The sequence below is a fragment of the Trichogramma pretiosum genome, unplaced genomic scaffold (assembly GCF_000599845.2).
Source record: "Trichogramma pretiosum strain Unisexual culture from Peru unplaced genomic scaffold, Tpre_2.0 scaffold46, whole genome shotgun sequence".
NCBI classification, from domain to species: domain Eukaryota; kingdom Metazoa; phylum Arthropoda; class Insecta; order Hymenoptera; family Trichogrammatidae; genus Trichogramma; species Trichogramma pretiosum.
The window spans coordinates 1,054,734-1,082,645 of record NW_019641609.1 but is presented as its reverse complement, the minus strand read 5'-3'; the positions used below and the strand labels follow the sequence as shown (position 1 = coordinate 1,082,645).

At 41.0% G+C, this 27,912-nt stretch overlaps 2 protein-coding genes across 3 annotated transcripts in view; one reads left to right on the top strand and one right to left on the bottom strand.

The window, feature by feature from the left end:
- The window catches only part of LOC106654636 (tyrosine-protein kinase Dnt-like), a 38,766-nt gene extending 11,824 nt beyond the window's left edge, over positions 1-26,942 (bottom strand). The window contains exon 1 of the mRNA XM_014374592.2: positions 25,885-26,942. Within this exon, the coding sequence (XP_014230078.1) occupies positions 25,885-25,999 (115 nt within the window). The 5' untranslated portion in view covers positions 26,000-26,942. The remainder of the gene's footprint in view (positions 1-25,884) is intronic.
- LOC111693591 (zinc finger protein draculin-like) lies at positions 4,372-6,113 on the top strand. Of its 2 annotated transcripts, none has more exons than XM_023458539.1 (3): positions 4,372-4,639; positions 4,714-4,831; positions 4,913-6,113. In XM_023458539.1, the coding sequence occupies exon 3, from the start codon at positions 4,991-4,993 to the stop codon at positions 6,107-6,109; it is 1,119 nt and encodes a 372-aa protein (XP_023314307.1). In that variant the 5' UTR covers positions 4,372-4,639; positions 4,714-4,831; positions 4,913-4,990; the 3' UTR covers positions 6,110-6,113. Both variants share the same exon structure in this region, with proteins under 2 accessions (XP_023314307.1, XP_023314308.1).
- Positions 26,943-27,912: the final 970 nt, after the last annotated feature.

Here is a 27,912-nt window from a genome sequence, read left to right as displayed (position 1 = left end):
GCGCTGTTGCTTCTGCTGCTGCTATATTTGCTCTGTTGCTGGGTGCACTATACCTTTTCTGTCTCTCTCTTTCGCGGTCGTTGTTGTGCGCGCAGCATGTGTTGGTGTGTATAAGTGTTTGCCGAGCAACGGATCGCTTGTTCGTTCGTTCACTTCTCTCTCTCTCTCTCTCTTTCTCTCTTCTTGTTCTCTCGCTTCTTTCTCTTACCGGTTTTTCTGTATCAGATACATATACCTTCCTATAAACCGATACTGCTGCACACAGCCTTCGTCTTCTCTCTTTGCTGCTGCCCACGACCCCAAATACTATATAGAAGACTTTGTTCTTCGAGCCTCGTCATTCGGCCTGTGCTGCTGCTGCACACGTTTGACTTTTTTTCCTCTATTTTCATCTCCCAAGTCCTCTCCTCGTTGTGTTTTTATTTTACACGAAGGAGTGTATAGTGAGGGTCTTTTCTCTCTCTCTCTCTCTCTCTCTTATATGCTTCTCTCTCGAAGCAGCAGCAGCGAGAGGTGCCCTATGTCCTCTGGCTTCGTGCAATCGAGAGAGAGAAAGAGAGAGTGAGAGAGAGAGAGAGAGAGCAACTCGTGATGTCGTTAAAGACGAGGTTTGTGTATTTTTCAACATGAGAATAGGTGTGCTGTATGTGTAGGATGTGTAATGTGATCCGGGTGCAAGAGGTAAAGTTGCAAAATAAAAAAAGAAGAAGAAGCTCGCTCGCTTGCGCGCGGAACTCAGCTGCCACTTGCAGTAAGAGAAACTGCCCGGGAGAGATTGAGTTTTCGGCGTGTGGTAGTAGTTTTTTTCTCGCGACAAGTTCGAGAGAACCATAGTTTGGTAACGAGGATCTGATATCGCGTGTTTTTTTTACGACGATGAGATTCATAATATTTTTTTATACCTCGCCCGAACTTTCAGCGTGGACAAATTCTCCATTTCAACGCTGCCGCGTATCGTATTCGTTTTTCCTACGAAATTCCTCCGAGTTTAAATTCGAGGGGTATATTACATACGTACGCGGATTATCGCGCCGCGTCTCGAGCTGTCAATCAGCTTGCTCCTATGTTATATGCGCGCGAAGCAGCAGCAGCAGCAGCTGTGTGTATACTGTACACGTATAATATGCACTGGCATAAGTCACTGGGCAAACAAGACTACAACACAGTAGCCTGCCCGTGCACGTTAAGTTAAATAACCGGCCCCGTGTGCTATATTACGAAAGTGACGCGAGGCAGCAAGCGATTAACTCGGCAGAAAATCATCGATTTCACGCTTGCACACGGAAACTTCTTCTCTCTTTCTTTTCTTCTTTTTTTTTTTTTTTTTTTGCTTTTCGTTACCTCTTCCTTTCAGAGAGCTCGGCTAAGCCCCGTGAGCATGCAAACACCAATACAGAGACTCGCTACAATAACAACGGCAAAGAGCCTGCAGGCCATTTATTCGATCAGGTTTATTTTATAACGCGCGCGTGAGCGCAACCTCGCACACACATACACACTCGCGCGCGTGCAGGTAAGAATATAAGAAAGAAAGAGTAAAGGTTAAACACACATTTAGGGTCTCTTCGTCGATGCACAGTGGCGATAGGTTGCAATTAACCGCAGGACCTCTTTCTGCGCGATGAGCCAAGCCAAGAAAAGAGAGACAGAGAGAGAGAGAGAAAGAGAGAAGTGAGAGTGCTTCATTAGTCTTTTAAAAACGAAACGAGAATAAAATTTCAAACCAGGATCCTGCTGCTGCTGCTGCTTGCTGGCTGTGTGCCTCGCGTGATGTGGAATAAAACATGAGACTCGAGGGAGCAAGTGTAGATGATCTTTATGTTCACGGACGAGAAAAGATTCTCGCGCCTCGTTAATTTAATTAGATAGGCAGAATAAGAGAGAGAGAGGGACGTGGCGAAGGTGAAAATTAAGGATATAAGAGAGAGAGCGAGATTTGCATAGCCGGATTACTGCTGTTGCTGTTGCCGCTGCTGCTCTTATAATCTCGTCGTGTCTCTCAACGAGCGGACTGTGTTTTTACAAAGTCCAGCACGGGTGTGAGGTTTTATGTTATATAGGAATTTAAACGAACTTAAACTCGGAAGAAAATTAAACGATCACCTCGTCTCGCGTGCACAATACATTTTGCATAAAATAATGCGTGTAAATTCAAAGACACGCGCGTAACTGTACAACGCGATTCTCTCAGCGTTAACGCTGAGAAAAGATCACGTACTCGTATACGTTTTAAAGAGCTCGAGGCCTCCTCGCAGCAGCACAGCAGCTACGGTGCGTCTTTAATCAATCCCGAAAACACACAAGTACTCCGCGGGCGTAGAAGCGTACGCGCGGTAAGGTATGAGCGCGCGGACCGAAGCTTTGACGATGTTTTGCCGAGCCTTTGATGTTTCATGCACAACGCGCAGCAGCACCCTTACTCTCTCTCTATCGCGTGATATGGAGAGCCGGAAACAGCCAAGGCTTCTTTTGACTCGGGCGCTGCTGCTAGCTGCAACAACCCTGCAATGTGTATGTGTTATGTACGTGCGCGCAACGAGAGAAAGACAAAGAGCCAGTGAGGGTGGATGCTGCTGCAGTGGTTATGAGCGCAAAACTTCAAAGTAAGTGCATTGCTGCGCTGTTACTATTACTACTCAAAGAGCGAGCGACCATCAGCGAGAAATACCCCCGCGCACTGGCTGCAGTTGATGATGATTCTTTTTCATTCCTCAACTTTTTTCAACACGAGTATATGTATCCGTATCGCATGTGTACAAAGAAGAAGGTAACCGAGAAAAGCCTTTCACGGGGTTGCGTAAATGTATACATTTTTTTCTTTTTAATTAAAGACGTTCTCGACGGAATACCCAAACAAATAAGAAACGAGCGAGAAAATCTATCGACGCGTAAAACATTTTATGGACTGTTGAACTGCTCCTCGTGCGCAGCAGCAGCGACTGATGATATACAGCCCGAAATCTTCAAAATTCACTCGCTGACGTTTATACAGCACTGTGCGTGGCGCGCGTATTTTTTCCTTCGACTGCGCTCTGCGCACGTATACGATGTCTGAGTTGTAAATTTTATTTCACCCGTAGCGCTGTTAAACTTTTAATTACGCTCCGCAGCTTTCTCGGGGTGCATGCGCGCTTTATTCGAAATCTAAACGCCGCGAGCAAACTAGAGCGTCTTTGTGCGTCCGAGAGAGTAGCCGAGAATAATTTCGATGATAATAGGATTATACTGCCGCTATAAAAAATCACAATGCCGATTATTGTATTTCAGAGTTGCAGCAGACGTCTGTGTTTGTTTGTGTGCTGCGCACACAGAGGTCCCCGATCTTCTTTCATCGATGCCTCGATTGCTCGCGCGCTCGCATGAAAGAAAGCTTTTATTATATAGAAAGACCCGGGACGTTGCTTCTCATGGGGAAAACAAGCGAATCTATAATCGCATTATAAATAATATACACAACATCGCACCCGGACTTTCTCTGCTGCTTTTCGCTTGTCAACGAGGCAATGAAATTCTCTAATTCATAAGGGTGATATAACGTTTAACGCAAGCTTCCGGTTTGACACCTCTCAGGATACGATATTTGGAAAAATTACGATATAATATGCCCGGGACTCGTGAGCTGTGTAATCCTGTCGAGGGGAAAAATTCGGTATTAAAGGAAATGTACGGGGCGTGAAGTGTCAGAAGACCTTTTCGCAGACGCCCCTTGTATGCTGCTGCTGGGTCTGTCAAAAATGCGCGCGTGTCATTGAACGGCACGCGAGTTTCTTAAAAAAAATACAACAAGAGGAGGGTTAACACGATAGAAGCAAAGGGGAATGGCGTGGCAGCAGATGCAAATCGCAATAATAACGAGCGATGAATTGTGGAAACGACCGTGTGCGTATAATTTGAGAATTGAAAAACAAATGAACGTAAATTTGTGAAACAAGAAAGGATACTCGCGATACGTCGACTACTGGACAAGCAGATTTTGTGAATTGATAGTAACGAAATTCTAACATGTTAGTCCTTTACGACAGGATCGGATGTTGCATTCAACCATGTAACGTCCACTGCAATGCTATCTCACGTTGTGTAATTCTTTGAGTGAATGTGTGTGTTTTTTTTCTTTTCTCGTACACACGAAGATGCAATTTTTCATACAGTTCGTAAAGTTCTTTGATCTGGCCGCGACTATTATGATCCACGAGAGAAAGGAACGAAGACCGACTGGTATACAGTGCGTGTATACAAACAAATGTTATTTTCCAGTGTATCCAATTTTATTCTTAATCATACATCAATGCATTTTAGAATGGCACTAGAACCTTCTCAGCGAGTTTCACATGCCCTAGAATCGTATTTTTAAATTATTAAGTTCCTTGTTAAATTCCTTGTGTTAAAATATCATTTAAAGGAAAGTGATTATAGTTCAGTACGCAGATCGATAATGTAATTTCTTCAATAATAACATGTAATGCCCTACTGTTTACATCGATTCGTCTGAATTTCTCGTTCTACGATTCGTAAATATTATTAAATCTGAATTAGTTAGTCCGATATGTTGTAACATAAATTTAATACAGAAAGATCAATCGCTAACGAATTTATAATCGAGCAAGATGGAACCAAGTGAAAAGTTCAACTGTGGTGTCAGGTAATTTTATTTTATTTGAATCACAGTATAAAAATTTTTTAACATAATACTTATTCGTGTTTTAATTATTTCAGAATAAAAAGAGAACCCGCGCGCGTCGATGTGTCATTTACTGATAATGAGTACGATATCATTGACACGGCACTCGACGTTAAAGATTTTCAATTCTTCAAATTTTCGCAGAAAAATCCAGTAAGTTCTGATCATAATTGAATACAATTATGTGGCAAACATTCATTCACGAAAATGTTCATTTGGGTTTATTTTATCCAGGTACATATGCTTCAAAAGTTTGACGAAAATCTCGAAGTTGAACTTGACGAGTTGGCAATCGAGTTTGAATGTTAATATATGAAGCTCAACGTGGATTTATTAGCAGTTGCGAAAATTGAAAATTGTTCTCAAAATAACTCGCCGGATATGAAAAATAGACACGATTATCAAACTCAAGACAATATTAAAATAGAAACTTTGGGAGCAGTAAAAAATGAATCATTTGTGGACGACGCAAAACAATTGAATATGGATTTCTACTGTGGTCTCAGCGAGCCAAGTGAGGAAAACAGTGTCACAAAAGAGTTGATCGATGACCATAGACTCGAAACGCAAACCATAACGACGCGTAGTAGTACTGACATTGCATGCGAGATATGCAGTAAAAAATTCTCAAGGAAATATTGTCTCAAAAGTCACATCGTTTCGGTGCATAATGGTGTCACCCACGCATGTGATATATGCGGTAAGACATTTTCAACGAAGGGTTATCTAAAAAACCACCTCGACTCGATGCACAATGGTGTTTCAAATGTTTGTGATACATGCGGAAAGTCATTTGCTGCTAAAAGCTATCTCAAAGTTCACATCGATTCGGTACATAATGGTATTACTCACGCGTGTGATATATGCAGAAAGAAATTCACTGAAAAGAACAATCTCAAAAAACACATCGATTCGGTGCATCACAAAATCACTCACGCATGTGATATATGCGGAAAGTCATTTACCCAGAAAGGTAGTCTGAAAACCCACATCATTGCGGTGCATAAAGAAATCAAACATACATGTGATTTGTGCGGAAAGATGTATACTCGAAAGGTTTTTTTCAAAAGACATGTAAAATCTTCCCATGAGGGTATCAACTACGCATGTGATATATGCGGCAAGGCATTTAATGATAGCAGCTATCTAAAAATCCACATTGACGCAGTGCATAAAGGTATCAAACATTCATGTGATTTATGCGGAAAAATGTATAATCGAAAGAGTGATCTCAAAAGACATGTAAAATCTTCTCATACGGGTATCACTCAAGAATCGGATACACGTGGAAAAATATGTGTGAATCCATTTGGTCTCCGACAACATGTCAAATCATCGCATCCAAGTTATATCTATGCATGTGATAAATGCGGTAAGTCATTTTCACAAAAGAAAAACCTTAAAGCCCACATGGTTATGGCCCATCACTGACGCATTGTTACCTGATAAATGTAATAAATTTATGTTTACTTGTATCAAAAAACCATGATGTATGATGTATTATATTTATTTAAAAAGACTAATTTACGTGTATATTTATGACAATAATGAAAATTCCTTTCGTGTTATATTATTTAATTACATAAAATCAACGTTCAAATTTTGAAAAAAATAAATAAATTTTTTTCGTTGAGAAGAAACTATACTTTATGATTTTATTCAATCTTAATATTACACTAGCCCCATCCAACTTCCGCATAGTACAATAAAATAATAACAATTTTACTAAAGATGGATTTATAACATTCAACGTACTTAGCTTTGTATTAGCGCGCGACTCAAAGTCAATCGTCAAATAGAAGAAATCTTTCCAAGTAATAATCCAAATATTGATCACAAAAATGACCCTTACTGAACTGCAAAGGTACGAGTTATAATTGAGTAAAATATGTAGCAACGAGTTAAATATCAAAATGAAAGGTTAAACGTTCTTAATGAACACGAAAAAAAACAAAAAAATAACCGTGTAACGATCGTTGAACAAAAGTAATTCTCACTCGCGAGCGCAGGTCGACGACCAGACGACGATCATCGCGGATAGATCTCACACCTCAATTTCGTACGATATAAAAGGTACACACTTTAATAAAAATGGAGCGCAAAAAAAAGGAGAAAAATAATATTCGTACAAAAGGGCATGGCACGTATAGTAGCGCAAGACGTTGCAACAGCAGCAGCAGCAGCAACGTGAAATCCCTACGATGCTCTGTGTATAGACGCGAAACGAGAAAAAAATACTTCCTTCGGGCTTTGGGTCAGAAATCCAACACCTCGGCAGTTTTATATATAAAAGCGAGCGCGCGAGAGCCAAGAGAGCGACGACGGAGAAGGTAAAGGTACACAAGCGCGCTTACTCACTTTTTTCAATGTGTACGCCACGCCACAAGGTGTATAGGTACACAAAAGCAAGACTTCGCCTTGGTGTGTGTGTGTATGTACGTTTGTGTACGTACACACAGACTTTATATATTGGATTTACCACGTACCGACGCTCCTTCACAATGGTGAAGTCTTTTGCCCAGCAAAAAGATTCGTGGTGATGTCTTTTGTTGCCCAGCCATATTATAATAACACGCGGGAGAAAAGTATGGGTGTGTGCGAGTTAGTGCGCGTGTGTGAGCGTAAGCAAGCTCCGAAAATGTCTGTCAACGAAATCAATGCCCACATATAATAACGTCGATGACGGGACGCGTTATACCTGTCGAATACTTGTACTTTTAGGTGGTTTGCTTTTACTGCAAATAGGCTTTAAAATTTTCGTCGACACGATTTTACGCATCGGCTGCTGCTGCTGCTGCTGCTGCTGTCCCGGTGTGTAATAAATTGTCTTAAAGGTGTACACAGAATGTGCATTGAATGACTCGTAGTCGGAGGTAAATCGATCGATTGATATTCCTCGTGCGGGTGATGGTGTTTACCGCTGTAAGAGCGCGCGTACAGCTGCTAGTCATTTTTTGGATTATTCGCCGATGAGCAACGACGAAATCCAATTTAAACGCGTACTTTAAATCCGATCGATTCGTTCACGATGAGTACGTGAAAGCAGAGAAACAATTAAGATGTAAATGCATGGGAATCGAATTTGTTCGAGAAACTCTCGAAAATCTACTCATTTCCAGAATGTATGCAAAACATTTCGAAAAGTGACATTATTCAAATTACTATAGAAGCCATCGGGTATATGAGTTATACTAAATGCTTTCTACATCTTTCGCGGCAAATAATCATCATGAGTAGTACGAAACTACCGAAAATTTCAATCAAATCTTAATCGGAGCAAACGAAGTTTTAATTAACTTCTTACCCGAATTTAATGACTCTAGATCCATACGCTTCGACATTGAAACACACAGATTTAAATCACGTTTTATTTTCCCAAAAATCATACGTATGTAGCAGTAGTAAAATCAGCATTTCGAGAATTTCAAAAGAGACTTTGAAATCCTTCTGAATATATAAGACACGTTCGTATATGACACAAAGCAATCAAGCTTAAGTACACGCCATTCAGAGAAATGATTTCCATGCGAGCATACGAGAGTGACACATATATAGTCGAGAGAGAGAGAGAGAGAGAGTTCATTATTCGGTCGCGCACATAGTGCTCTACACATCAACAAAAGAATAATCACGTGCAAAAAGACAGACATTGCGGGCATCGATAATCCGAACCGAGTAGTACATGTATAGGGGGAGTGAAACACGCGCGTATCGATATATCCCTTTTGCAACGAGCTACGAGTGCACGAGACAGATGTATGGACTGATTGAGCCGTCGCGAGACACACACACATACACTCACACGATCGGGAAATAAAAGAATCTCTCCCAAAAGCGTAGCATTTATCGTGTTTGTCGTATCTTTCGCACGCGCCAGCAGCAGCCTGCGCCGCTTCTCTCCCTGCGGAATTCATATATATGGTGTATGTGTATAAGGCGCGGCTTGACGAATGGCCGAACGCGCGACAGAGAGCCACACTTTTTGCACGGGTCCTGCGTGAGCGCGTGCAGCCACATTGCTCCTTTCTCTCTCCTGATCTTGTGCTGCTAAATTTATGGACTCTCTTCGCGACTGCTTACTTTTTTATACAACACACACACAATCGCTCGCAGAATCGGCGCGGAGACAACTCGGCGAGAGAGAGTAATCGAGAGACATGTTCTCTCTCGGTCGTCACGAGAGCAACCTTTTATTATTCATGAGTACTGCAGTTTAGTGTCTGCACTTGGCCGTTAAATGAAGTCGAGATCATCCCATTGTGGGCGATACTTAAATCTAACTTCTTCTTTTTCTTGCCTGGCGAATGCTGCATTTTTCAACGACTGACTAATGAGCGACGTAAAAAATAGCGCTTGAAAATTTTTTGAACGCGAAAACTTTCCAAACAACTACTACACAAGGACTCTTGAAAAGTGACGGGAAATTTTTTTTCATTTTCGATCGATCATTCTCGCTCTTGAACGCGCCTCTAATAGAATTCATCCCATATACGAAGGTTGTGTTGCCAATTGTGCGACGAAATCTACTTTCGAGCCACAAGAAGGCAGGTTTAGCTTGTGTCAAGTCTGTACCGTTTTATTGAGTCATTTACATTCGCGTAGCACCAGCAAGCCGCAGCAAGTTAACATCGAGTAGTAATTTGTATAATTCATTGTGCGCCACGACCATAAACCGTTTTACACACGATTCGCGCGCGCGCCTGAGTGTCAAGAAAGATTTTTTTTATTAAACGAGCAAAATAAACTTGTTAGAAGAGATGCGCGATTTTTACAGCCTCTCGCGCGGGGATCGTGATAAATTGAGCGTGAAAAATCAGTCGTTCGGAATAATATTTTCCCAGTACATTTGATAAAGTATATATTATGTTTGCCAAGAATGAGAGAGGGAGGGAACAGATTGAACTTTGCGCTCGCGTCGATTCGCGCGAAAGAGTGGCATTCTCTGCTATAACTCCAAAGATATACCCCTTGTGTCGCGTCGTGTACTGCACATATCATTTCTCATTTCGTTATCTGGCGCGCGTCTACCATGAATGTGTGTATATAGTACGTATACAAGAGTAGAGTGTGGAACGATCTCTCGCGTCGCGCGCGACTTGTTTACTATTCGCCGTATATACGCATGCAGCACGTAAACATTTTGTACATGTGCCAGTAAAGAATCCCTACGGAGTGAGCTCGAGAAAGCTGAATCGATCTGCCCGTGGACGATTTATTGGTTTATCTATATATGTAAGCAGCCCGAGTCAGAAAAAAAGATAGAGAGAGAAAAGATCGAGCTGCTATATGGATTCTGTAGCGAGCAAGAAAGACGCAGCAGGATACCGAAGAACAAGCAATGCTATATGTGTTTGAGAAATTTGCCATCTGCGTACTGCACACATATATACAGTGCACACAGCTATACGAACACGTACACACACATACGTATCTCGCTCCTTTTCGCGAACGAATTTTAAGCAGTCCCTTATATACACTACTGCTATACGAACTGATCCAGCGGGATTTGCCTCGTGCATGAATACGTGTGTGCGTGTATCTCTTTTTTTCTTCTTCTTCTTCTTTTTTACCTCGTCTTCTTCTTCTTCTCGTTCGGCGTCGAATTGCAACGCGCGAAACTGAGTTTTAGCGACTCACGCGCGCCTATAAGAAAGAAAGAGAGAAAGAGAGACGCAGCCAGGTACAACTTTACGTGTTACAAGAGATAATGTCGAGTCGATAAATGGGAAGGTAAGAAGACACATGCACGTGTTAGCAGTATACATCCAGAGGGATTTATTTAAGAAGTGCTTGTGCTGTTGCCAGGCTTTGAAAACTTATTCTCACTTTGAATAAAAAAAAATTGAAAGATATACTATTTCTCCAAAAGACAATATTGTATGTCGATGTATAGGGTATTAATTTCAACAACCTGATCTCGCTCGAATAGTGATTTTATATCGTTAGAGCTACGAATTCTAAAAATATGAAATACTATTAGATTATTGACGCGATTGCGACGGCTCTTGGTTTACTCACGATTGGATGAGATCAAAAATTCTACCAATGATGCATGTACTCACCTGTAACAAAAAATAATCATAAATTAGTACAATTGCAAAAATCTGCATATTTTAATATATTATGATAATTATATTAAATTAAAATGACCAAATTAAAGAAATATTTCACTATACATTAAAGGCATTCCTCAAATTGAATAAACAAGTAGCTAGTCAGCAGACTTTTAAGTGTGTGACAGTTTAATTCGTGATTATTTTGATTTTTGAAGATCTGAAACGATTAGTAGACGAAAAACTTGAAGTAACCAATTCATAACTTCTGTAAGAAGTATTCACGATGACTAATACTTTCTTGGAGTTGTCGTAGAATCTTAACGACGTTAATAAAGTAGTCTTGCTGCACTAGATTTTCTAAACGACTCAGGACATACGCAATCTATGTAAATTTTGTAAGTACATTCAAGTATCATAATAATTGTGAAACTCCCGGTGAAATCTAATTTTATCAGATAATGTAAAAGGTGAATAATAAGTTTAAAAAAATCGAACCGATGAACCAAATTGATTGTATATGACTTACAAAATATGCATGTAAAGTATAAAATTATGGATAGAATATGTAAATTGAAAATTGAAGTTAAACTATATGAGCTAAGAAATAATCTACTATGTATTTTTCATATTTTTTTTTCAGGCGTTGATTTATACTTGTTATAAAATGACTATGTAAACCGCAGCGACATGCAGTACACGATCAAACCCGACAGCAAAAAGATACTTAAGGCAAAGAGCATGTCCACACCTGATAAAAAAAAATAAGAAGGGAAAATTATCAGGTGGATCGACAACTATGGCGATCTGCAAAAGAAAGAAGGAGCGTTAATCAAATTCAACGAGTAGCCGTATAAGTTCTCATTGTCAATTAACGAAATCTGTCTCGATGAGAAGAGACAACACGAGGCTGAGAAGAAGTAGCGATCGAGGAGCAAAAAACAATCAGTAGACCGATCAGCGCGAGCGGAATTCTGTACGGCGGGGATCTCTCCGCGACATGCATCGGAACATAAACGAGTTTCGTGTATCAACTATTATTCATTATCAGTGTCTGTCAGTCGAAAAGTTTCGAGACGCGTACGCACGCACGTCTTTCGAAATAAAGAGTCATTTTCAACGGTCTGTTCGAGATCGATTCGATCGTATATACATATAATTTAGTGTAGTGCTTGCATAAGCAAATGAAAAATACTTCACAAACGAAGCGAGATTAATCTTTCTGTGTTGAGGAAGAGTAAAAAGAAAACGACCATTTGAAACGAAGCATTTGCCAAAAAGTATCTCAACAATCAAGCCTACCATTAATCAAGAATATTGCCACAAGATATGTGTAGGATGCATAAGAGAGCGCCTATAGCAATATCCGAGCACGACCCATATTTTTTATGAATAAAAATGGATTCGTAAAAATGGCCAGGTATAAGCATCAAACGGAATACGTGAAATAACGCAGAAACAGAGAAGTGCGCAAAGAGAGCCCCAAAAGACAATTGAAATTCTCCCCAGTGAGTCTCCCCAGAAGTAGGATACATTATAAACGCGCTGCGGTAAGGAGTATTATATATGTATACACGAGACTACAGGCGCATTATATATATCTATATAATATGCATGTATATAGTACACATATATACACGTGCTCTAGGTAAGTATATACTATGAAGAAACTACCTCTCCGCTTTCTCTCGCGCCATGCTCTCCTGGTCCGCGAAACACACGTGTGTATGGATATATATGTTTTCTCGACGCCGCTCCGAAACTTCTCTTATATATATATATATTATAAGCATACATGTACGTGTATAATGTATAATGTGTGTGTTTATGCTGTACATAATGCACGGTGGATTAAAGTTATTTGCATTGCCGTATACGACGCGCTATCCATACAAATTTAAATTATATCACACGTCAGTCTCTGTGTGTGTATTTATACATGAATGGCCGTGCGCGTGTTTGCTCAGCGTTTAGAAATTCTCAAATTACCGATGGGCGCGCGCTTAATGGTATACACTTGTAAATTCATTATGAAATTCATAATTTTTAATTGATTGGAGGGTCGTGCGAAGGCGTTGAAAGAGTATTTAATGCGATAAAAGGGTGATTTTTTTACGCGAGTAAATTAGGAGATATTTTTAGATAATTTTCATACAAAAATCGAAGGTAATGAAAAGTAAACAAATAAATCTTTGTTTCGCGTGAAATTTATGCGAGTAACAATGCCTCGTGCTTGCGCGACAGAACCCGATATCGTGTAGCGTAGAAGAGAAGGAAAAAACGGGGGACAAAACACAACCACGAGTCGTTCGAACTGCAACCAGACCCGTTAAAAAATATCCTGCGTGCGTGCGCGAGAGTACGAAATGACGCGAAAACATGTCATGTACGCATAAATTAAAGCTCTTGTAAAAAATTAATTCGTGCTTTTCGATCGTCCTGCATGGCAAAAGTTGAGTCGTGTCGCGTCTGCGTTTCGTTTCTCTGTGTTTATCTTTTTATTTTTTTTCCTTTTTTGCTTTTGTCAACGATCTTTTTCTCTCACCCAAGCGTCGAGGATTTGTTGCATATATGCGTATGAGTGCTTTCTTTTTGTTTCTTCGCGAACCAACCGTATGCACACTCACACAGTGGTCAGACGAGAAAAAGTTGTTTTTACACGGAAATCGACGGGGGTTCCCCGGACTGCTGCTGGTGTAGATTGTAGCTTCATTTAAATGTCGCACGCATGCGAATTCATTTTTTTCAATTCGTGCGCGTCTTTTCTTTATTATAATAACAAGCGGGCGTATATATACGAGCAAGCGCGAGCGCAAGGATATCTCGCGAGATTGATGAAGCTGGTTTTGCATTTATGTGCTGTGCCTCGGCTCGGTAGCCTCGGTATATGAATATATCATATTGTTATTTTTTATGTTTATCTTGAGGCCAGAGAGGCAAAGAGAGAGGCTGCATTTTACGTAGAAACGACCGAGCGAGAGAGAAGAGGCTCGTTTGATTTATCACTGCCTCATTGAGTGAAAATTATGTTTTTTTAAAAATATTTAAAAATTTATAAGTATGCGTGTGCACTCGATGGCGGAGTAAGATATACATGCAGGTCAGGCATAAAACTTCAACTATAAAGGCCAGAAGATGAGGATAGTTTTAATACCAGATGCTGGTGTTACTGAGCTGTGATTTATTGTTGCGATTGACAACGATAAACTTTTGAGAGAACGGAAAGATTTTCAACTAAAGAAGGAGGAATTTTAAATCTTTCTATATTTTCCCATGCTACTGTTGGATATAAGTCAAGTCCTTCAACGATGATGATCGAACATATAATGTTAGTAGCATTATACAAGTTAGAGATGTATATATTCGTGATGCATGTCCCTCATTCTAATTATAAATGAGCAAAGTTAATCATCTGACAAATAAATATATATGGCAGCCCAATTGGTTTGCTACTCAGTGATGAATGAGATGCTCCCTCAAGCAGCTGATACGGATCAACCGCAACATCGTGATTATTCCAACGATTGACAATGATATATCATTAGAAGCTTATCGTCACGGGATACATTATTATAAGACCCTCAAAATTTCGAATTTTCGTCAACGAATTTCGTGTGACATTCGTTTGTATCAGTTTTTTTGTACATACCTGAATGGTGCGTAAATTATGAGAAATTAGGCGCCAATTCTACGAAAGTTACGCAAACAGTTTTTAGCAGGATGAAAAATTTTAATATTCAATTTATGATTGATGTTTTTATGCTAATACGTTATATCATCTTTTAAATCTGTACATACGATTTCTAGAAAATTTTAAAATTTCTGTAACTTGAAATCTCGCCTTAGGATTCAATATTTACTTTGCTCGAACCAACGCGCTGCATTTCTGCTTCTTTTTTCACCTCACCTTCAATTTATATGTGTATTTTAACTTGTTCGCCAGCACATTACCATGCCAGTGTACTGCTTGTTTACGTTAAATATGTAATGTGCATATCAAACTTTTAAACCACTATCTACTCTCGTGATAAACGTTTGTGAAAGCTAAAAATGTATATTTTTAAATGAAACAAATGTCACGTCAAAAAGGAGTTTGAGACTCGTCCAGAATTTAAATGAGAAGTATAAAAGTATTTTCAATTTTGCCTCTACAATATATTATGAGTTCTTTATGGTCTTACTGCTGCTGCTGCTGTTTGACCTCGAAAAATTCAGGCACCTGCGCGGAAGTATCGAAAAAGAGGTTTCTGAAGTGTAGTTTTAATATTGGAGGGTCTGATGATGTAAAACTGTACGAGTTGAGCGCGTTATTCTAGTCAAGTCTCTCAAAACCAGACGGCGATCGAAAACAAAAAAGAGTAATAGAAAAATAATCATATCTGACGATGTTAGCTATTCTTTCTAGTCACGCATTAATCGTTGTTGTTTTAGAGACGTTTTTTAAAATAACATTAGTTCAAATTGCTGAATATTTATAGCTAATTAAGGCGCACAATAGTTTTAAAAAATCTTCATCAATACTGTTATAATCAAAGGTTAAAAAACGAAATTAAATTTTCATCCTTTTAATCAAGCTCATGAAAATGAAAAAATCACACGATTATACGTTGTTCAGGAAGATTAAATTTTTTTTTTCGATGTCACAGGTGCAGCCTGCTCCGATCTCTTTGAATTTTTATCTTTCCATCTCTCTTTAATATCCAAGTGATTGAACTTTCGAGTTCCAAACGAGGTATAGAATCTTATGCAAAGTTCTTCATAAAAAATGTAATAATTCAATGTTTTTTCACTTTCAAGGGTCACGAGAACCGTGGTAAAAAAAAGGTTTGAATCCTTCAAAAATCATATAAGTGACCTCATGGGAAATCTCATTGTGTCGAGGAATGATGCGGCACACTCGGGCAATATTCATGAGGTAAACGAAGAGCCCGCGAATGGAAAAAAGACTGGAAAAAATTCGAGAAGCGAATGAAAGACGAGGAAAAAAAAAGAAATTTAATCTTAGCTGTGCGTTACTCTCGATTATATATGTAGAGAGAGAGAGAGAGAGAGAGAGAGAGAGAGAGAAGGGAACGAGAAAGAGAGAGAAGAAAGAGCAACGTTATAGTTGACCTTTTTTGATGTGAAACATCTATATTCGCGTTTGGTGTCAGGGGTTAACCCGTAAAAACCGAGCGTCCGTCCGTCCGTCCGTCCGTCCGTCCGTCCGAGCGAGCGCAACTTTGGTAGTAGAACTGCCTATACAGCGTCGGTTTGCGCTACGCGCTGTGATTGGCTGCCGCGCCAGCTACAGAACTGCTTTCTGCTGCTGCCCGCTGCCGAGACTCGACGCGCGTATGCCTGTGTTTACGTATACGCACGAGGCAACGTAACAGCATAAGCAACAGCAGTCGGCTCAGCTCACGAGATTGACTGCGTTGAGATATCTTTCTCTCTCTTGCTTATGCGTATCGCTAATACATATAATACGTATGTGTTGTCTATGCGTATACGTCGCGAGACTATGCACTATCATGCACGTTGTCGAATCTGATACTTATTACTGCATGTATGTATACTATACGTGTCTATGAGTGTGTGTCTTCTTAAGGGAAGTCGAAATTATCATGTTATATTAAGATATAACGAACGATAATAGCTCAATGCACTAATTTGATTAATAAAACAAATTGAAAATTGAAAAAATTAAAAAAAAAACAGCTGTTTATGAACAGCTGCAAGATGTGAAACATCTTTATCAATTAATTAAAGAAAATTGGAGAATTTAAAAGTAATCGAACAAGTAAAAGTCGAAACAAAAAAATAAGTAAAAAAAATTAAATTGAAAATTGAAAAAATTAAAAAAAATCAGCTGTTTATGAACAGCTGCAAGATGTGAAACATCTTACTATTAATTTAAGAAAATTAAAGAATTCAAAAGTAATCGAACAAGTAAAAGTCGAAACAAAAAAAGAAGTAAAAAATTAAAAACAAATTAAAACTCGAAAAATCAAGAAAAAATCAATTTAATACAAAAATCTAAAATCAAACAAGTAAAAAGTAAGAAAACAAAAAAACAAAAAACATGAATCAAAAAAACGAGAAAATCAAGAAAAAGAAAAGTCAGAAAATCCCAACACAAGCATCGATGTTTCACATCTGGTGCATTATCAATGCGTGCTTACTCTTCAAATCGTTCCCTCTCATTGAGTTAAGTAATCAGAGTAGTTTCTTGAGCTTTAGCGCACCAGATGTGAAACATCGATGCTTGTGTTGGGATTTTCAGACTTTTCTTTTTCTTGATTTTCTCGTTTTTTTGATTCATGTTTTTTGTTTTTTTGTTTTCTTACTTTTTACTTGTTTGATTTTAGATTTTTGTATTAAATTGATTTTTTCTTGATTTTTTCGAGTTTTAATTTGTTTTTAATTTTTTACTTCTTTTTTTGTTTCGACTTTTACTTGTTCGATTACTTTTGAATTCTTTAATTTTCTTAAATTAATAGTAAGATGTTTCACATCTTGCAGCTGTTCATATTTTCTTCAAAAATCTTTAGTTCGCTCTGAGGAGTAAGAGCAACGCGATAACTGGTTTTCTAAAGCTCCTTTATGCCAAGTGGAAGAGCACCTTTTTGACGATCATCTCTTCACTTTAAAATTGGACAGAAGCATTTTCGACTATACGAAAATCCAGAGGTGGTCTCTGTCTGTCTCGAGTGTATGTGTATTTTAACGCGAATGCGCGTATCAACTCGGAGATAATCTCTCGCTCAAACTGGGAAATCACAATCTCGAAAAAATTATATTTGCTATCCAGGTAGTAAGGAGACATCTTTGATTTATGTAAATAAATCTCGTGAGTCGTCGTACTGTTCTCTTGGCCAAATAATAACACAGATTTGAAAAAAGGAGAGAAAAATCCACACGCGATCGTCTCGATCGAGCGATCAATCATTCACTTGTTGTGTAGCAGTGTATAGGAGAATCCCGTAACTCTATATCCTCAAAATTTCTATCCATGTTGTGTTGCTATGTAGATCGACGAATGGAAATCGAGGCCCCGAGTCGAGAGCTTTGATTGATATCGATTTGTACTCGATAAAGAGCATCGTGATATATAACTTTTAAACAGCCACAACGTCCCGCGCGTCAATGGCTCTAAACACACAACACAACTTCATCAACGCAGAATCTACATATATGCGTATCGCGATCATGGACGATAAACGAAGAAGAGCAATAATAATATTATTACGGGGCTACAGCAGCAGCGGCAGCGCGACTTAATGTCTTCTTGGACAGAATTTTGCAGATCATCAGCACAGAAGACCACCTTGGATAATCGCACCATCACCAGCATATTATACGATTACTCTGCTCCGAGTTCTTTTTTTCGCTGCCTCGTCCTAGCGCTCATTCTCATGCTCGCGTGTATAAAGAATTTTCCTCGAGGCTCGAGAGGAGACTATCCACTACTACTACTGCCCGTAAGCCAAGAAAACGTCATTTTCGCGATATTTGCGCTCGAGGCGCAGATTATCGGACTCGCACACGCATGTACATATGGGTGCATTACACACACGCACACGAATGCAAGACCCGTTGCAACGTACTCGTGCACACACGTGCGGCAGGAGGGAGGTATATATGTAGTACGTGTACTCTCTCTGCTCACATTACATTCTCCGAAGGGGCCGAGTACGCGCGAGAGAGAGCCTATGGCAGGCGCTTTTGCGCGCGGACTCGCACTTGACGAGGTGTTACATGCTGGTACACACATATACGTACACGAGGCGTGCCGGGCAGTTGTTAAAAGTAATATAACTCGCTCGCCTTGTTTCCGAGCCTCGTGCAGCTCGTAGGTGTCAAAGGGAAGCATTTCACGGACTGGTTTCTGCAATCTATATAGGCCTGTCTTTTTTTTTGTACCTTTTCTTTTCTTTTTATGCACCAAAAAAAAGAGGAAATAGGATATCTGGCTGGCGTGTACGCGATTATTCCGCGCGAAGTAATGTATAATTTGAAGAAATGTGTCAGGCGTGTGGCGTTTTTTGTTTGTTATTTCACAAAGTCGAGTAATTGAGCGATATCAATCGATTTCATATAATACTGCGCGCTCTACCCTCGTGTATATAATTGAGACGACGGCGACTTGGCTCATAACACGCGTTCTCGCGTGTTTATTCACATCTATACACATTTTCAAGAGAAAAACACGATAAATCCTCTCTCGGCGCGCGCAAACTCAATTTCTAATCTTGTACGGCGAATGGATGAGTATACATTCGCGGGATATAAATCGAAACATCGCTTAAATCTTAAATCGCGCGTTATACCGCAAACGATTTCTGTCTTTCTCTCTCTATCTTCTGCAACAGGCAATCGCAGTCAACACTTACTCTCAAGTACTCGCTGTATATCTTTTGCACGTTTACACGTACGTGAAATACACACGCACATATATCGAACGTCAACGTGTGTAATGGAAAGTCTTCCAGGCAGAAAGATCGCGAGTCTCTCTCTCTCTCTCTCTGCGAATCTTATATATTAGAAGTTGGAAAGTATCGGTTCGCACCGGGAAGAAACGTCGCTGCGATCGTGTCGTCCGTAACGTAATATATGCTAGCCGAACGATAATAGAGACTCCGTAATCCAAGACCCGTTTTCTTTTAGTACGTCTTTTTCTAAACGTCGTCTAGTATTATTTTGAAGATTTGTAAATCGACTTGAAAATTTCACTTGCGTAAGCTGTGCCTGTATAGCAGCTCATGCCTCGCGTAACACATTTTCGAGAATTTGAATAAAAAATGTTAAAAATAAAGTCAAAATAAGTACATAAATATGGTCTGTGTAATCAGCAACAGCAACAGCAGCATATAATATAGAGAGCTAGCCACAAGTTTGACTCTCAGGTGTGCGTGCGTGTGCAAAAACGTATATACGCGCGCGCGTGTGCAGAGGGTCTTTTTTTGTATGCCCATATGGATGGAAGAAGAGAGCACGAGAGTCAAGCTCGAGAGTTATATCGAGAGGCCCGATCTACGCGAACACAGCTCGCATATATATGTGTATGTGAACACGAGAGCGAAGGAAAAAGTGACTGTCGATTATTTGGTGTCTAAACAAACTAGAAAAAAAAGGAGCCAAAGAGAGAAAGAAGAGAGAGAGAGAGAGAGAGAGAAGAAGGAGCAAAAGAAGAGAATGGAAGGAGCAGAGACCGGTCCTGGGTGACTTATAATACACACGCGCGAGCGAGAGAGAGAGAGAGTATACACTCGCATACACACACGTAGCAGCAGCACGACTACACTCGCGCAGCTTGCTGCTGCTGCTGCTGCTCCTTCGCCCGTTTAACAAGGACCTCGTTATGTTTGTGTTATATAGGCGCGAGGCGGACCTCGAGCAGCCACGAGGTCGTTATAATGAGTATAAAAGTAGACAGAGAGAGAGAGAGCGAGAGAGAGAGAGGAAGGAAGAGAGGTAACGAGAAAGATACGTATGTGTTGTGTATAAGAGCGAGGGTGTTCATTCTTATATGCATATAGGCGTGTTATATTCATATACAAGAGTCTGTTCTGTGTAAGTTCTGTGTGAGCGATTGCTGATATTTTTTTTATTTTGTATAAGTAAGAGTATGGGAGAGCTGCTCGAGAGAGAGAGAATTTTTAATTTTTTAATCATCGACAAATGGATGAAATTTCACATTTGAAGTCACTCGACGCTTGATGATTTTTAAATTGTCAAGAGCCCAGAGCTACTCTATGTTTTCTTTTTCAAGCCAAAACTTTTCAAATAGTCCCGTGTGTGTCTTTTTAGTTAAATAGACACATTTTAACGTATACGTAAAAAAACGTGGCATACCTGACCTCTCATCGCCCCTCGTTGAAAAATTCATCACGGCATGCAGTGAGAGAGAGAAGCATCATCAACCAGCGCGCAGAGTTTGAATGTGTACGAATGTACACACAGAACGCAACACAATGCACGCGGGCGCGCGGGCGAGCTCTCAACCTGCATGCTGCACTGCACACACGAAGCGCAGCCAACGAACTCTACTCTTCGCGCCTCATTTCCCTTCGCTCGGGCCATATGCTCATCTTTGCCATTTCTCTCTCTCTCTCTCTCTTTCTGTTTGTATGCACAAGCTATCCTCGCGCGCGCGCATTGCCAATCGATCTGCTCCGAGTCTAAATATTGAGCAAATACACCCGACGCTCCTCGTGAAAAAGTAAGAGAAAAAAATAGGGGGGAAAAAGTACGAAACGAGAGAAAAAATAAAAGAACATCGAGTAAACTAACAAGCGTAATTTACGCGCGAAAAATTCTCCCGCTCGTTAAGCATCGCAGTAACATAGCGTCTTTTTGTTGTAAAATTCAACAACTGCTCCGCGCGCTCGTGTATTTTTTTTCTCTCTTTTCGATCGATAGTAGTCGCACTTTATTGCAGTTATGGGCTCTCTGCTGCTCTATCTGAAATCGCCTTGCAGTTGTTTACTTTTACGATCATAATAGCGTCGATGGTTTTATTGCCCCTCTATCTCTCTATGTGTTTATGTATGAATAAAGGGTTGAATTTAAGAAACAGCGAATTAATTATCAAGCCTTTCTTCGTAAGTATAATAAATTTATAAATGAGTAAGAGGAAAGAGTCGGGCAGGCAGAGGCGAGAGATAGGATGCGATTTCCTCCTCGCCGTTCCAAGGCCTTTTTATCAAAATTGTTTTACGTGAGAAGATACACATTAATTGCACGTAGGGCATACGTATAATATACGGGCTTTTTGCGTTAAAAATTTCATTTTATATACACAGAGAGAGACGACGACGACGACGACTTTGCTTATTATTTGTGGAAAATATACATTTACTCGACGCGAGATTTATCATCTATCCGAGCGGTTGGTCGGGTCTTTTTCACATCGTGTATTATAAGCTGTGCATGTATAACAGGACATGATGCGCCGCTGCTGCAACGTCCACTTTTGGTTATCGAGATGGAAACGCCCTCGAAATTTCTCGCGCACACACGAAGTGTATGCGGTCGGTCGCGCGCGAGCCTATCATCGGCGCTACTCGAAAATATTTCCTCCGGTTATACGATAAAATAAGCAAGTCAAACAAAACTGCTGAGCAGCGCGCAGTACTTTTTAATCCAGACTGCATGCATGTGCAGCAGCAACACAAGCCCTCCACATGCACGAGAGAGAGAGAGAGAGAGAGAGAGAGAGAGAGAGACAAACACACCTGCGGCAATGTGTGTGTGTGTGTGTGTGTGTGTGTGGATGTGTGCGCGCAACGCTGCGTCGAGGTATAATGCTCGCTGATGCGTTTACGTTGCACTGCGCGCAGCGTCGCGCATCGTCGCCCGAGCATTTCTCGATTTTTATTTATAATATACACGATGATGAACGTGCGGCTCCGCTGCCGAAGCTTCCGTATATTATGATACTGCGTATTTCAATGCATAGCGATCGCGTTGAAAACGTAATTTACTTTTGCGAATCAACCGAGAGAGAGAGAGAGAGAAAGGTTTATCCGAATGTATCGGGGCTTTTGTATATAAGCAAAGTTTTTAATTCATTACAATTAAAGTTAATAATACATACGGACGTTTCTCTGTATGCTGGGGTATATACGTCTGTGTGTGCGTGCATCTGTATAGCAGTCGCACGAATTTTCGATAAATCTTTGTATAGTTATCTTTTACCACGCAGAGAACCGGTGAAATATGTACCTCCGAGTATTCTCGGCTGCGCGCACATAACACTGCACGAGTACGAAAATATACACTGTTATATCCGCGATTGGAATCTTCGGGGTTCGAATATTATAGAAAGCAAACACCCTCGTACATGCATGTATGTATTCGTGTGTATGTACGTGCAATGGAAAAAATACCTCTCTCAACTCGAAGTGTATCCTCGCGTGATTTAAGAACGCAGATGGATTTAGATATCGATGTACATGTCATATTTCACCTATTTCTCGAAAAAGTTGTATATATTAAGAGAAAACACATCAAAAATGTATTTAAAAGCACGGCACACAATAAATCCTTTCACACTCGATTAAATGGGGGTTAAAGGCTCGCGTCGTCTCGTTCGCTCTTTTTCCTATAATGTCGCGCGATTCCATCTAAACGTCGTCGTAGCTCCTTTTCCTCCTTTTTTCACTCATAATCCTTCCGATCTAGAAAATCAAAAATAAAATAGCAGCCGCAGCAGTTTCACACCTATAAATATATAATATAATACGTACGTGGCGTATTATATTTAAGAGTCGAAAAATGAAAATAGCCACAAGAGACTTTACTTGCGGAGCATGTAGGACGTACACGCTGCGAAGAAAAAATATCAGCGACGTAAACTTTTACTTAATCCCCACCGCATTATCTTTCATTCTTCTCCAGCTCTCTGAGGAGGAAAAACGCGCGACGCGACGTCTTTGCTGTGTTATAACGCACGGGCTCGGTCGGGGTTTATTTATTAGACACCGAAGCCGAGGTAAGAAAAATAAACAGGAGAAAGACACCCACGCGCGCGTGCAAGAGTTACATGTGGTGTGAAACTACAGCAGCAGCATCAGCAGCAGTACAGCAGCAGTCGTAAATTATTTTACACGAACTGCAGGAGGTGCAGCCCTTTCAGTGTTATATTTATTCGCGTAATCGTTCCGAGGCTTTTTAATTTGCGCAAGAGACGCATCACGGCTCGAAACTTATTTTTGGGACACACGAGTCGTATATTAAAAAGAAGAAGGCATTGATTGATTAGTACAGCAGCCATATATAATGTAAGAATCGAGTGAAGAGCGTCAAGTGAGGAAAAAAAGCATATCCTCGCAATTTCGATGTTCGAATTTTTACGGCTCTCTCTCTCGCTGTCTATTATATTATATTGGCGAATATGAGGCCGAAGATCACAGGTGACCGATGGGGTGTAAAAATTTACTGCGACCATTTGGACTTATATTGAATACGCTAAGCGCGCGCGCGCGAGATAGTAAAATCATTGTTACGACTATGAACTTTTATGAAGATCGTTACGAGGTTTTAAGTACGTATTATAAGTAGTTGCGTCGACTATACGTCAAATGGGGGAAAAAAGATGGTTTTACGATTTCAACAGAGTTCACACGCGCTAATTTCGCACTGTGCCGAGTCTCGTCTGTCATGTATACGTAAAAGCAAGAGACAAATGCAACAACCCCTACGCATATGCTCGACAGCGACGGGGGTTCGACGGGCGCACGCAATAATCGATAAAAACAAACGTAGCGGCAGCGGCAACGGCGTGTCGACACCGATTAATTTTTCTCTCTCTTCCTTTCATATTATATACGCGAGGCGTGCAGAGAGCGATGTGCAGGTTGCAGTAAAATCAGCGTCGGCAGCAATAGAATGAATAAGTGTGAGCCTTACAAGCTCTCTCTCTCTCTCTTGGCCGTGTGCATGCAACTCTGCTGCTGCTGCTGCTGCTGCCACTGCCTCGTCAAGTCTGCAAACAAGCCTTTCTTGCCTTTTCTCTCTCCTTCTCTTCTTCTCTTCTCGAAGGTAGTATAGTAGAGAGAAGGTTCGCTGGCCGTTAATTCGAATTCTTCGGCTCGTTTTCGCGTGCGCGCGTGCTCTGCACTTTCATTCTCTCGGAGTCTCTTTCAGTTTCATAAGTCTGTGTGTATGTATACGCCTCTCTGTGTCTGTGTGAGAGTAATATTAAAGGTGTGCTACGCTCGCGATGAGGGCAGGGAAGAACACGTGTGTGAGTGCTGCATTCGAGGCTTGCCTTATCCAATCGAGGTTTTCGAGTTATGACGCGGCGCGGCAATCCCTGAAGGCGCGCGCGTACCTATATATCGCCAATGAAATATACAGGAGAAGAAGACGAAGACGAAGAAGAAGCAGAGCAGCAGCAGCCGGAGGTGTTGCCGTTACACACGTGTGCGTCAGCGCTAACAAATGATAGAAAATTGTTTGAAAAATTTACCCGTCGAGTAGAGTCAAGAAAATGTCAAAGAAAGAAAACGATTGTCAACTTTTTGAAGAATATAAGGCGCAAGAGCCTAATGAATAATCGAATCGCATCATCGGTCAAATGTCAACCGAAAACTAATGATGCTACATTCTTTTTCTGCATCGATGTGCGACTACTCACGCGCACGTTTCCTGCGAAAATCAAAGTCGTAAAAAAATCCATTTGTGAAAAAGTTCGTATAGTATATGTGAGCTTTGTGCGTCGATATATATGCGTAGTACTATACTATATATATTATGTATGGATGACACAGACGCAGACTGGATCCAAGCGCGTTCAAGGAAATCAACGAATCTGAATAACAAATCGAGCGAGGCAAGAATTCAAGTCGATTCGAGAAGTCAAAAAAGCAAAAAAAAGAGCATCAAAACGACAGTAAATGTCAAACGATGTGCATCCCTGAGAGCGAACGCAAATCCATTAAGTTTTCTCGAGAAAAAAAGGAGACACAGAGAGGGAGGGAGAAAAAACGCTTAGGCGAGCTAGAGAAATTTCAATTTGCGGGAGAATCCCGCTCGGCTTTTGTTTTCGACCTCGTGCACTTTTCATAAGAGCGTGCCCTGCAGCTTGATCCTCGGCTATTTTTTTTTAATTTTACGTAACTTTGAATCAACAAAGAAGGCCCACTCTACCCGTTTGTTTATTCACCAAAACGAGGGAAGTTATAGATAGAGAGACTCCGGAATTCTTAATTAGGTACGAAAGACTGACAGCTACTAATTGCCGCTCTTAATGAAATAGACTCGGCGGAGCAACTCCGAATTTATCCCCGCGCGAGTAAAATTACTGATTTAGACAAGCCGTATGAATGACGTTTAGCGTGTAAATGTACACAAATACGAATCGAGTCAGTGCACAGGCGGCACACGTGTGGGCGTTTATTTTTGTCATCGCCAGGCCTCGATCGGCAGGAAGCACAAGACTATTTTTACAATATCGCCGCGATTGTTTATACGCGGGCGTAAATAAGCCTTAAGGAGCTAAAGCGGAGGTGTCGCGAAATATCTAATCTGCGATTATGAGTGCAGAGAAGGCTCTGGCAACAACAACCGCAACAATAACAACATAAACGATCACGACGACGACAAAACGTGCAAAAAAGACACGAGCATAGATGTATAGAGGTATGCGACTGAATATATACTAACCCATTAGTTTGTGAACTTCGGTCTGGCTGAGAAACAGGTTGAAAAAGCCAGCAGCCGGATTGGCCATGTAGCCACAGGCGGCCAGCAGCAAGAGCAGCATCTTGATCGCCGTCATATTGCCTGCCAATGCTGTTGTTGTATATTTATATGCCTCTCTCTCTCGCTGCGAAGGAGAGAATGTCGTGGTGCGGTTTTGCGCGATGCAAAAATCTATATATCTTCCGCTCCGCTCGCGCGCGCGAAACAGAGAAGAAACGACGACGACGACGACTTTCTCTCTCCCTCTTGCGTGTTTGTGTGTATGTAGTTTTCTCTCAACGCAGTATTACTCGCCTACTACTGCTGCAGCTTTGCGTATTTGAATCTGCGTGCATTTTCGCCCCCGAGACGACGGAGAGAGATAAGGATCCAGCGGGAGAGATAGTTTACATACTTTTTTTAAAACAGCGCGCGCACAAGTTCACACGTACACTGCCACGAATGTCGAGTGTATTTACCAAACAACAGCAACAACGATAACAAAAAAAGGTTTATTTTCTTTTTGCTTTATATGCTCTTCTGGTTGTATTTCGCTATAACAACTGCACACTGTAAAACAACAACAGTACACCACTGGAATGTATCAACACATGGATGCACTTGAGAGAGCACACGCGCGGGGCCAAATTACATAGACATTCAGGTGGTTGTTTACGAAAATTAAGGAGCAAAACACAGGCGCACCGAGCGAAATGTCTGGCAGCGGTGTACGCACTACGAGGTTATGTTTTATACGCGGTGCAGCGTATATTGTAGTAGCAGTAAGCACAGCTTCTCTCGCTCTCGTATGCGATTCACACGCACAGCGGTAGTACACAACAACGCAGCACCGAACGCACACGGGCGAATTTTCGGCAGCCTCACACTGCACGCACGGAGGGTTCAACTCAACGCAGGGTTAGCAGCGTGTATATAACAGTAGTAGTAGTTATAGCATAGTATAGTACGCGAAGACTCGGACGAGCGTCGAGGAGGGATTCAGCGTGGCCGTGCGGCCGCCATCGGTCGGCGGACTCAGACTGAAACCGGAATGAGCGGAGCAGCGTCTCGAGACTGCCGCGATATTATTATGCTGCTTCTCTCGAGCGAGCGAGCGAGCGAGCGAGCCACGCTGCCGGTGAGGCCGAGGCCGCCCGAGCGCTCACGGAGTCGCGCGAGTCCGGCCCCGTGAGTTCGCTTGTACTACTCGGCCTCCACACCTATACGAGTCTATATGTATGTGTGTACGCGTGTGTGTGTGTGCATCAAACACTCTCGAGAGCATGGGGGAAAAAAGTTGCGCGGAGGCTCGTTTTCTTCTCTTCTTCTTCGTCTTCTTCTTCGCTCCGCGGGCGCGCGCTTCATACTTTGCGGTGAATAATGGACTCTGCTTTTATATATGTGTGTGTGCGTGTGTGTGTGTGTGTGTGTAAGTGTAAGTGTGAGTGAGTGTGTAACGTGTATATGTGTAAGTGCCAGTGTGTATACATATCCAGTGCCCAGTGCATACAATGGTGTGTACGTTCCACCGGCGTTATGCCGTTTTTCCAACGTCCAACGGCTGCAGTCGAAACGTTCGAATGGTTTAAGCGGGAGAGCGCAGAAAAACTGAAAGCCGCGTTTGCTTTTACTCGATTGTATTTGTACCTGACTTTGGAGCTTTTGCTGAATAGTAAACCCTCTGCTCTATTTTCCGACTAGAAGTTCGTTGAAGTAATCGCGTTGAATTGCGAGCAAAAAAACAAACGACGAAAGAGAAAATTTTTAACTGACGATGATTCGAAATTCAATTGTTTTATCGGTAACGGTCGTCCCTCGTCAGTGAAAAATTGAATCTATCCTCATTTATGAATATTCGTTCAGGTAACGTCTATCTACTCAAATTTGTTCCTTTTTTATTTCAAATTTCTTTCAATAACGTACGATAAACAAACTGATTATGCTCAATTACGATTCGATCGAGTATCATTTGAAATTTTACGTTAGTCATTCGAATTACGCAATGGCACC

Bases quoted from the DNA above. Each gene is read 5' to 3' on its own strand.
- LOC111693591 (XM_023458539.1), top strand. From the start codon at position 4,991: ATGAAGCTCAACGTGGATTTATTAGCAGTTGCGAAAATTGAAAATTGT.